Source organism: Bombus pascuorum, chromosome 1, assembly GCF_905332965.1.
Source record: "Bombus pascuorum chromosome 1, iyBomPasc1.1, whole genome shotgun sequence".
Lineage (NCBI taxonomy): Eukaryota > Metazoa > Arthropoda > Insecta > Hymenoptera > Apidae > Bombus > Bombus pascuorum.
The window spans coordinates 27,715,514-27,727,020 of NC_083488.1; the positions used below are offsets into that span (position 1 = coordinate 27,715,514).

Consider the following 11,507-nt stretch of genomic DNA (forward strand, 5'->3'; position numbering starts at 1 on the left):
TACTTTATGCATTTCACTTTTTTAATTCATATTAAATGATTGAATATAATAAATTAACTAATAAAATTTAGTTACTACAATAAGTTATTTAATTATTTTGCAACTTCGTATGTTAATTAATAATTGAACTTAGATATCATACACATTATATTAGACAGTACTGCAAATTCATTTGATAATTATCGTTTGTGATAAATAGTTTCGAATAAAACTAGCAAAATGAGAAATGATTGACATGCATTACATATGTATTAGTTTAATGTGGACGTAACCTAACTTTTTCCATGATTGTTTATTGCGGTGTTTATCTGTGGTAATAAGTGTAATTATATTAAGAAACAACTGATTTTGTGCATAAGATAAACACGTAAGTTTTAAATGTTACTTCTGAATAATCAAAATTCTTTAAGTTTCGTTAATTTTGTAATATAATATTTTGTTTCTAGTGAAAAAATTGGAAGAAGTTAAACAGCAATATTTTTTAAAAACAAAAAATTAGATTAACTATATAATCTAAAATGTACATTTAATGTACAATATCTACCTTAACTTTTTTAAACGAGCTTTAAATAAATCTTCACACTAAAAATTTATCCATAACAAAATTTATTATTTTAATAATGAATATTAATTCAGATAACAATGAACCAGTAGAAAAAAGAATTAAATCTAATGATATAGAAAATGATTCATTCAGTGTTTTAGAGGATGAAAGTAACACAGATAAACATTCTGAATGTCAAAAAATGGTGGATTTAATAGATGATGAAGATGAAAGTATTTTGCTATCAAATAAAGATGATGATGATGATGATAGTTTATTTCCATTTCCTCCTGACAATGATGTTACAGACATGTTGGAAGGAGTAAAGTATCATGGATCATTTCCTACAATTACAGATCGATATTTTACTGCTTATTATAAATTAGATGTACAAAGTCCCGCAGATGACATTTGTATTTTAATGCATAGTAACCGAATTTGCATGCTTACTCTTGCTCCGAGTCATGCAATTCTTCAAGATGATAAACATATAATAAAAGTAGATTTCAAAGTTAGCAATAAATTAGATAGAGTTCAGAATAAAGTTTCTGGTAAAAGTAAACATGGTGCTCAACCTTTACAAATGAATTCTAATATTTGCATAATTACTTGTTCAAACAAAAAAACGTATGTTATAAAATGTTGTATAATTGGCAAATTGGTAGAAGTAAATGAAGCACTAATACAAAATCCTAAGCTCTTGTTAGAACCTCCACATAGAGCAGGCTACTTAGCTATAGTACTGCCAAATATAAAACTTTTAGACAAAATGAAAGAATCCTTATTAACTCAAGAACAATATGACTTGAAGATGCTAGAGCGACGAGGCACTACAAATCACTTGGAAATATAAGAAATATGCACATCAAATACTTTATTTAAAAATGACCTAAAAATAATAAATAAGAAAATTTAATTACTTACTATAGTGAAAACCAAATTACATTATGTAATCTTATTTCTAATTGATTTCATTTGGTTAAATAATATTATATCATTTCATTTAAACCTTCAATATGTATATACAAAAACATTTACTTATATTTTTGTCTATTATAATCAATATTTCAGAACAGTAGTTCCAGTAACTGTTTTCTATCTACATTGCTGTAATCTTTGGTGTACCTTTCAGTTCATAAATTTGGAACAGTGTTAAATAAAAATTATTTTTATTTAAATTACTCCAACGAGTTGAATTGTCAATGATACTAAAGACACCTTGGTAAAGATTGTAATCAATCTTGTTTTATGGCACCTAACATATAATTAAAATTATGTAATTCCTTAATTTACTGGATCCAGCCAGTTATTTACCTCATGTCTTCTGTCTATTACATTTATCATATCACATCATTTATAATAGTGATGCAACTACTGTTGCTTTTCTTCGATAAAAGTAAATTCGTTTTCTAATTTTTGTACGACATTGTTATCTTTTTTACATTCAGTATCTTTTATGAGATTCCCTAAAATAATTCCTGCAAAGAGAATCATTCCTATCCTGTGATTAGAGATGAATTTTTTGGCACAGTCTGCAGGGTTGTTGATATTTAAACTATAAATCTAGAAAGATATGTATATTGAATATTTCTTTAGATTATAACTTTTCTTGATACACTTGTTTCAAAATTATATAATGCATACCTGATTAACAAGATGTGTACCAACTAATCCTACTGCTGTGTAATATGGCCAAGTCTGTGCAGTTAATATACCTGATGCAAGTAACCCTGTTATCATGATTGTGCTGAATCCAGATAAATAAAGTTTAGTCTTATTTCCGAACTTTAAAGCTGTTGATTTTATGCCTACTATAACATCATCCACTTTATCCTATAATTAAGAAGTAGAGAATATATGAAAGCACATTAAAGTAAATTATGCCAGTAAATTACGTAACATATTAAATTAAATATATTAGAAAGTCGAAATTTACCTGATGTGCATATATAGTATCATACAAAAGTGTCCAACAAATTCCAGCAGTATAAAGTGGCAAGCATACAGACCAATTACAAGAACCATGCACTGCAGACCAACCCAAAAGAGCACCCCAGTTAAAAGTCATACCAAGAATCAATTGTGGCCAATATGTTACTCTTTTCATAACTGGATATATTATTACTAAGACTGTAACAAAAAGTTTAATGATTTAAAGATATTTACTTTAACAGCATTTCTAAATTTTAATTAATAATTTTCTGAGAAAGGCTAGTAAACTGTAATCATAAAACACAATCTTTTTTATATCCTCTATTACTAATAAGATTATCTCCAGTTGCTTCTTTATTTTTATATATATGTAATAAGTTATAATAAAGATAATGCTTTGAAAATTGAGAATGATTTGGCATTAATTAATTGATAAAATTAAGAAATACTGTTTTATATAAACTGTTTAAAAGTAGTACCTAGTGAGCTTGCACCCAATATAATACTATAAAGATTTAGTTGCAACAATATAAGCAATCCCAAAGTTAATTGGCTTCCAAGGAAAATCAATGATTGTAGGGGTGAAATTTCCCTAGTAACCAATGGTCTATCTTTTGTTCTGGCTACCTAGCATTAAAATGTCCTCATAATATCTTATCTTAAAATATTTGTCAACACAATATTACCATCCCATCAATATCTTGATCCCACATATCATTTATGATGCACCCTGCTCCACGCATGACGAATGCACCCATTCCAAAAAGAGATAAAAGTTGAAGGTCTGGTAACGCACCTGGTGCTGCTGCCATGGCTATACTCCAACCACATGGCCAAAATAATAACCAAGATCCTACATTTATAAGTTATAGATAATTGTTTGTATGAGTTACATTCATTTTATATTATGATTGTAATAATAATTTTTAACTAACTTCTTTCTTACCTATTGGTCTATCCAATCTTATGAGTTTTAGGTATGGTTTTATTTTAGGTGGAGAATTATTTACTAATTTTGCAAATGTGAGTTTTTGTTTTGACTGAACATTTGCTGCTTTAGCAAATTTTATTGTTTCATCGCCCATATTCGATAAGATCTTAATTGATTTTAATTTTTCTTGCGTTGGTGTTTTATCATTTTCATAATTATGTTTATCATACAGACAAGACATGGTATGAACCATATTGCAAGAGTACGAGTAGTTTACAACACATTTCCTTTGATTAAATTGCAGGTAAAATTTTAAACATTTGCCACGTCCAAATAATTGTTGATACAATCGCATCATTATCATAGTTTCGTGTTTTATTAGTTGTAAATGATATTTAGGAATCTGACATAACCTCAATTTCCCTTAATTCACGTCATGTTGTGGTTAAATATAAATTACTGCAAATACTAATCGTACATTTTGCTTAGTAATGTTACTAAGTATATCTTTTAAGTCATCTTGATAACAAACCTTGTGGTATTTTTTACATTACATAAGAAATACAGCAAAACATGCTATAAAACTGAATCGTCATACTTTACTGCTGAACTACATGGATGGATTCTTGCGTAACACATACTTCGCATGCGCACAATACGCAATCGCTTAGTATACTTAAGATGATATTGTACTGCGAATATGATAAATACATGGTAAAGTAACATTTCAATTATTCTGATTCGAATCTGCTGACATATTCAAGAAGATCCCGTTTAATTGTACATAATATTTTCTTAATTTAAGTAAGTATAAATTAAATACATAATAATTAGATAATATAGAAATACACTAAATGGAAATATACTTAAATATTGTGTTATATAGAAATAACAAAGAGATAAAGATGTCTATAATTCTATTTCATTAAAACGTATTTCATAAAAATATTGAGATTTATATACGCATACGTCACCATACACGTATGTCATAACATATGATCATGAATAAATTTAAAAAAATAGTATTTTTTTATACATATTAACACTATACTATATGTTAATATATACGATAATAATATTATCAATTATATATACATTAATCAATTAATATTTCACAAATGCTTCTGATGTAAGTTATAAATGTTAGGATTATGATAATTAGATAGATAAATCTTTAGCGAATATGTGGGTGGAGGAGAGATCCTGCCTTTCCCCCTACATTTCTCTTTCTTTCGTAAAATATAACCTAGCATAATCTAACTATCTTCAAATCCTAACAACGTAAACGTTAATTTCATAAACACGTTAATCTCATGGACGTAGAAATATAGTGACCGAGTAATAACTAAGGGGATTAAAGCGACTTCAGCGGGAGTGAGGAGTAACATTTGTTACCGCATTGGTGGATTGGTTGTGATCGCGCAAGTATGGATATGTTCATGGGTAGAAGTGAATCAGAAAATTGGTCAGGACAACATCAGTACCTCAGTGGTACTACCAGATAGAGCCACTATGGCTCATATACCCAAATACTTACAATATCCCGCTCTTCGGAAGTGACTTTACACCCCACACCAGCCAATGAAATTTGTACTATGTCCTTATATTTCTATGTCATAATTAATTCTTCAAAATAACGATTGTATAAACAAGTCTCGACACTCACCAAGGAAAACCTAGAAAATTGAGCCATGTTTAGACATGAAAAATCAACATGAAAAGTCAACAAAGTCTATGTTTTTGTGAGGTAGACAGAGATGGGTGGAGATCTCTGTCTCTATCTGAGACATTTGCAATATGTTACGCATGCGCAGAACGAAAACCTTCGTCTTTTATGTTGATTTCTTACAACTAGTCACGGCTCAATTCTCGAACAATTTCCCCTAGGCTCCAGTATATGGGTATCAAGACCTGTTTATATAATCGTGATTCAAATCTATTTATCTTGTATCATCTACATCCTATGTAGTAAGATGATTAAATTAAAGTAGGATGATTAAATTGATATACATATATTCTAGTATATAGTATACATTTCAATAATTTTTCTCGACTCAATTTTCGAATGGTTTTCCCTAGCAGGTGTTGAGACCTGCTTATATGACCATGGTATAAACTGAAGAAATATTATATTTTTATTTATTTCAACGAAATAAAGATTTTTAATCTTATGCATTTAAAAAAAAAATGACAACTGTACTATTTTTTCGACCTTCCCCAATTGAGTTCTTGTAATAGTAAAGTAAAGCTTCCTAAAAAAAAAAAAAAAGAACTGTAGCGAAATAGTCAAAATTGGGAAAAGTCGTTAAACTGTATACCAAAAACTTTGTTCTTGAGAAACCCCCATAATATCTCTATGTTAATATTCATAGGACGATAGATGAGTATAGGTACTTACTACGTGTAACGTGTAACTCATTACGATTAATAGTGTTATTTTATGTTCAAGGTACTTTCAGGAGGATTGCGGCTTTTCAAAATGTCTGTAAAACAGAAATTCGAAGTTTTATTTATTTTGGGTGGTCCTGGCGCGGGTAAGGGAACATTGTGCAGGTACATCACTAAAAAATATGGTTATGTCCATTTGTCAGCTGGGGATCTGTTAAGAGAGGAACGTATGAAGCCGAATTCAAAGTACGGAGAACTTATCGAAAATTATATCAAAGATGGAAAAATTGTGCCAGTCGCAATTACTTGCAGTCTTCTAGATAATGCCATGCAAACCAGCAATAGTCCCCATAAAAGGTTCCTGATTGATGGTTTTCCAAGAAACCAGGACAATGTTGATGGTTGGAATGAGGTACAAAGATAACAACAAATATCTTGTTTAAATAATGAAAGATTCTATAAGAGGACGAAATTGTATAATGCTTACCTTTTTTTTATAATACCTTTTATTTAATTTAGGCAATGTCAGAAAAATGTGTAATAAAAGGAGTATTGTTCTGTGAATGTAGTAAAGAAGTATGTACCCAGAGATGTTTAAAACGTGGTGCAGCAGGAAGTGGAAGGTCTGATGATAATGAGGAAGTTTTAGTCAAAAGACATGAAACTTACATTACAAATACATTACCTATAATTGAGTATTTTGAGAAGCAAAACTTTGTATACAAAGTTAATAGTATGCAATCACCACATAAAGTATTCGAAGATGCTAAAGAGGTTCTATCTAAAATAGGATGGTTATGAATTAGTAGCAAATGTTAATTGATCTCAGTAAGATCAAGTTATAATCTATCTGCATTTAATGTTATTTCATAAAAGAAAAAAAAATGTACATATATATATATATATATGTATTGTAAGAAAATTTAATTCATACTAGAGCAATATATTATATTTATACTGTATTTAATTACATGTCAGGAATATTAATTTGCTTTGGTTTCAATATATACCCTTAGTATTTTTTAATTTCTTAGTACAGGTAGTACAGGTAATGATCCATATGCACACTTTTTTAACATTACGACAATTTTCTACAAGAATCTATAAATATTTTATTGCGATTATTGTTATTATCTATATGGAAGAGCATTTGTAATTCTTCGCTGTAGAAATATATTTGACATTTGTTTAAAATGCTTGTACTGTTTTCATTTGAATGAAATGTATTATAATATATAAAATATATTTCCACTGCAATAGTAACTTGTTTTTTACTAGATCTTTGTTTATAAATCTGATGCTTCAATTACACTTTCATAATTGAACATTATAATCGAAAATATTGATTTTATATTATATAGCATTCATAAAAAAATATTATCAAGAGTTTAATTGATTGATATTGAATTGATTGTTTTTTGAAAGTACGATATCTTTTTCATCACTTTTCAATAATCATTCTTGTTATAATTTATAATCACTTGGAGGATATTTATATATGTATATCATTACATAGATGATCAGTCTTTTAATATCGAAAGATTCTTTTAAAATTTTAACGATTTAACTTAAATATTGAGCTCCTTTAGAGAGGCAACCAAATGTGCGTTTGAGTATAATTTTGCCATACTACAGGTGATAATGGTTTCGTATTTTTATTTTTTAAATATCTAAAACAATTATTATTTATTTAAACAAATATAACTATTTAGATAAAATATCAAATATTTAGAAAATTTAGGTACAAAAACTTAAGTGATTATTAAAATTCTCTAAAAAAAATGCATTTTATTGAAAAAGAGTAAGAAAGAATAAATTTACAATGCAATTATTTGAATTATTGTAATATAGATATAAAAGATTTTGTAGGAAGAGAAAAATTTATTTGTAAACCCTGCATTTATCGACAACCATTTTCGAAATATTTTTAGAATATATAATAAACATACATAATATATAATAAATATTCATAGAATGAAGCATATTACTAATGAAAATGTGAACAATATTAATTGACAATGACGTATCCGTTCCGAGGTCACGTATTAGCCTATGAATCATTGAACTCTCAAGATATTGGATATTGTGTAGACAGTGTACACAGATCATCTCGTAATTCAGTTATTTTGCTGAAAAGAGGATGATTTCTTGTCCTAAAATAGATTGAAAATCTATTCGAATAAAAATATCTTTATTGGAATATTTCTAAAAAAAGTTATTCTTGAACATAAAACTTTCATAAATAACTTTCTACCGAATACATTTCATCATCACTTTGACTATAGCTTTCATAGAGCAGGATGAAAATGTTATTCAATAATAATTCAATAAAAATTCTTATCGAAGTTATATAATTTTACTGTATGTATAACGTATGTTTTACTTAAATAAGTAGAATTTCTATCTATGTGATTTTTTCTTTATGACAAATGATTTTTGTTACGTTAATCTTTGATCATGAATTCTGAATAAGAAAAGAGAAACTGAACAGATGAAGTTTAAAATCTAAGGACAGGAACCCGAATCGGCTGCACGTGTGTTCGATTTCGAAACACTTTCCATACAAAAGAACTTCATTCGACGTCTTCAAGTTTTTTTCTGAATGAAGAATGATCTCCCGTTAAAGCTATGAAGTTTGCATTACGTAATCTCTTACGCTTTTAACCTAAAGACTAATTAAGTTTTAGGTATATTGTTAAGATTTTTAATAGATAAATATATATTTATAATATATATATATATATAATATATATAATATATATATATATATATATATATATATATATATATCTTTTAAACTATTATTATCTATACAATTCTAATACAATTATCTAAACGTGCACAAAATTTATTTATACGTTTATTTATATAGACATTCACGTTTTATTTTTATTCCAATAAGATTGTATTAATATTAGGATGAAAAAGAAAAAGGAAAGAAAAGTTTTCTACGTGGAAAAGATTGTTTATAAAATGGGAGACAAAAGGCAAAGTAGAAGTTGAAATTTTGCATTGGTAGAGCATTGATTTCTTTCCTTGTTCGATTATAAACTGATCCCCGCTCCTGTTTTAACGTGCCTTCACCAACGAAAGATTGACCCATTTTCAACTTTCTCATCGAAGTAGCCGAAATATATATCGTAAATGAATCACCACGAACCAGAATCCCTGATGTGTGAAAATAATCCTCAACAAAGCTGCCAATGCCTGTACGTTGGCAGTAATTTCATGAAATTTTCCACAATTCATATCTTTATTCAGTATCAAATCACTCGGTTATCAGAGTTTTGCGTTTAATAACCGCGACTCAATTTCCCTGTATCGATTATCTTGGAATAAACCGCACTTCTATTCCACACGGTAATCTTTATCGGTCATGCTCTCTATGATCTCTGTAATTTCCTTCATATACTTTTTTTTATTACGTATTGAACAATTTCTGAAACCACGAAAAAGCATAATAAAAAATAGATGAAATCAAAAAGTTGATTATTTAAAAAATGTTTTTTTTTTTTTTTTAAAGAGAAATATGAAATATTTTTTATTCTTTATTCTATAAAGAATTACATAGTTTTCGCCGTTGGATTTTTTTAGATTTAATAGTTGTCTAAGTTTCAAAACTCATTTCGACAATTCATTCTTTTCTACTGCTGCGCGATACCATACGCGCCTAAAGCGACAACTTTTGTGAAATTTTAAATTGCGTGATAGATATGGTTATCTATTGTGAATTGTAACAAAAGTGCCTTGGTTGTTTTATCATAATTATACACGTAATCAACAACGTGACTCCTACAAAAATATCTGATTGGATCTATAACCAAATATCTCAAAATTTTCGATGGAGATTTGGTAACTATACGTTGACATGATGACAAATCGAGTGGGCTATCGACGAATTTATGAACAAAGTCCGTCCAGTTCCCTCAAATTTATTGTTAATATTTGTCTTCTTCTCACATTTACTATGATTTTTCTGAAGTGACAAATAGAAGTTTCTTCGTCTAACTTTCTTAAATTTCTAAAAATAACCAATTCTCTATGAAAGGACGATTTCCATACGTAAGTCGTCAAAGTCGTCCTAAATTCTATATCAGATGTACCAGAAGTTCCGTAGTAAATTCTTGTTCGAATGAAAACTTATTCGTCGTTCGAATAAGATTATACCTGTCACAGTACTAAAAAACTACATCGATCACGCTAGATTCCCATTCAACCATATTTTCTTTATGGTTAAGTTAAGTTTCAGGATACTGTCCCCAGTGATTCACTTGAGAAAAGAAGGGGATTCATCTCACCCCTCTCTATTCTAGTTCCCTAGATATGCGCGCGTCCATTCCACCACGTTTCCGCTTCGGCGCTATACCTACGTCACTCGCCATTTTCCAATTAGAACGTCAGCACGTTGACTTCCTTTTTTTCCCACCAGAAACATTCCCTGGTACACGTGATTTCGGTCAGTGAACTTGTCGCGAACTTTTCCGATATTTTCCTCTAGTTGTATACGGCAATTACACGCTAAACATGTGCCAATTCCACAGGCTTATGTAATGCTACAATTTTCTTATATTTTTCTTTCCACAATTATCTTCGAACGTTGAGTTTTCCTGCATAAATGGACTGGGCTGATAGAGTTTGTCGAGTCGTGATATTTTTCTCTATAATCGAAATTTTCTATAATAGTGTATATTTTTTGATTTTATGTTTGGTATGTTGTTTTCTTTTTATTAAGTATACCAGAGCCAACTGAATTAATATTATTATCCTATCTATAATCTGTAACTTGGAAATTCATTAGTAATATTAGTTAAATTATTCTGCAAAAAGGTGCAAATTTCATAAATTTTTGGATTTCCCACAAATACATAAAAATTGGCAATTTAGTTATAAGATATCTATAGTACAGTTGTCGAAAGGAATTCGAAAGACTCGATACAGGTTAGTTCGCTAATGGTCAGAAAGTAGCAGTAAAGTTGACCAAACGTCACCATCAAATTTTACGTGTTTGTGTATGTAAAATATAATAAACGGGATATTCTTTTATTACTTCGGGTCCACTCTAAGAAAGCATTCGATACTAAAAAGAGACAATAAAAAAGGTTCACATAAACGTACGACCTACTTATCCTTGTCATTGGGTTATAGCTACTTTGTGGTTCCGTTGGTCCTTCTTGAGTAACTGAGCCTGAATAACTGAGCTTACTGAACTGTATGCAATTAATTCTTGAACTATAAAGAGAGAGATGTAAGACTTAATAATCTGTGTAACATTCACGAGTATGTTCAAGATCATATTAGGTTAGGAAGAATATGCGTGTGTGTAGAAGTTTCTAAGTTGATGTTATTATCCCGATATTAGCACTGCATACTTTCAATTGGAAATAATAAAAATAAACGTTATTTTCAAGTACATTATCACAAATGAAAATGGAACAGGGAATCGCAATGATCTACATAAAATTTAGAGATATCCAGTTACAATGAATAACGTACAGACGCGTTATAACATTAAAAATACTTCTGGGATGCTATATCTTAAAGAAAATACATATTATACAAATATTATGATTTGGCTGATAGTTTCTCAGGAAGTTTTTTTAAATCATATTAAGTTCCTATATAATTGTTATGAAATATTTTAAATTTGATTAGCAAGCTATATTGATGAAATTGTATATTTAACTCTTACTGTATTTATGTCATTCAGTAAAT

The 11,507-nt window shown here is 28.9% G+C and overlaps 3 protein-coding genes across 4 annotated transcripts; 2 read left to right on the forward strand and 1 right to left on the reverse strand.

The window, feature by feature from the left end:
- Nucleotides 1-111: 111 nt before the first annotated feature.
- On the forward strand, nt 112-1,725 carry LOC132909299 (protein Abitram). Its single transcript, XM_060964063.1, has 2 exons — nt 112-367; nt 447-1,725. Exon 2 carries the CDS (start codon nt 621-623, stop codon nt 1,395-1,397), a length of 777 nt encoding a protein of 258 aa, XP_060820046.1. The 5' UTR covers nt 112-367; nt 447-620; the 3' UTR covers nt 1,398-1,725.
- Nucleotides 1,402-4,071, reverse strand: LOC132909287 (4-hydroxybenzoate polyprenyltransferase, mitochondrial). Its single transcript, XM_060964036.1, has 7 exons — nt 3,940-4,071; nt 3,423-3,875; nt 3,163-3,329; nt 2,956-3,103; nt 2,481-2,674; nt 2,189-2,377; nt 1,402-2,107 (listed from the first exon to the last, which is right to left on the reverse strand). Exons 2-7 carry the CDS (start codon nt 3,769-3,771, stop codon nt 1,916-1,918), a joined length of 1,239 nt encoding a protein of 412 aa, XP_060820019.1. The 5' UTR covers nt 3,772-3,875; nt 3,940-4,071; the 3' UTR covers nt 1,402-1,915.
- A 17-nt stretch (nt 4,072-4,088) lies between these two features.
- Nucleotides 4,089-6,731, forward strand: LOC132909314 (UMP-CMP kinase). Of its 2 annotated transcripts, none has more exons than XM_060964098.1 (3): nt 4,089-4,211; nt 5,857-6,207; nt 6,315-6,731. In XM_060964098.1, exons 2-3 carry the CDS (start codon nt 5,887-5,889, stop codon nt 6,594-6,596), a joined length of 603 nt encoding a protein of 200 aa, XP_060820081.1. In that variant the 5' UTR covers nt 4,089-4,211; nt 5,857-5,886; the 3' UTR covers nt 6,597-6,731. The 2 variants fall into 2 exon arrangements, with proteins under 2 accessions (XP_060820081.1, XP_060820071.1); XM_060964088.1 differs by lacking the exon at nt 4,089-4,211 and adding an exon at nt 5,393-5,516.
- Nucleotides 6,732-11,507: the final 4,776 nt, after the last annotated feature.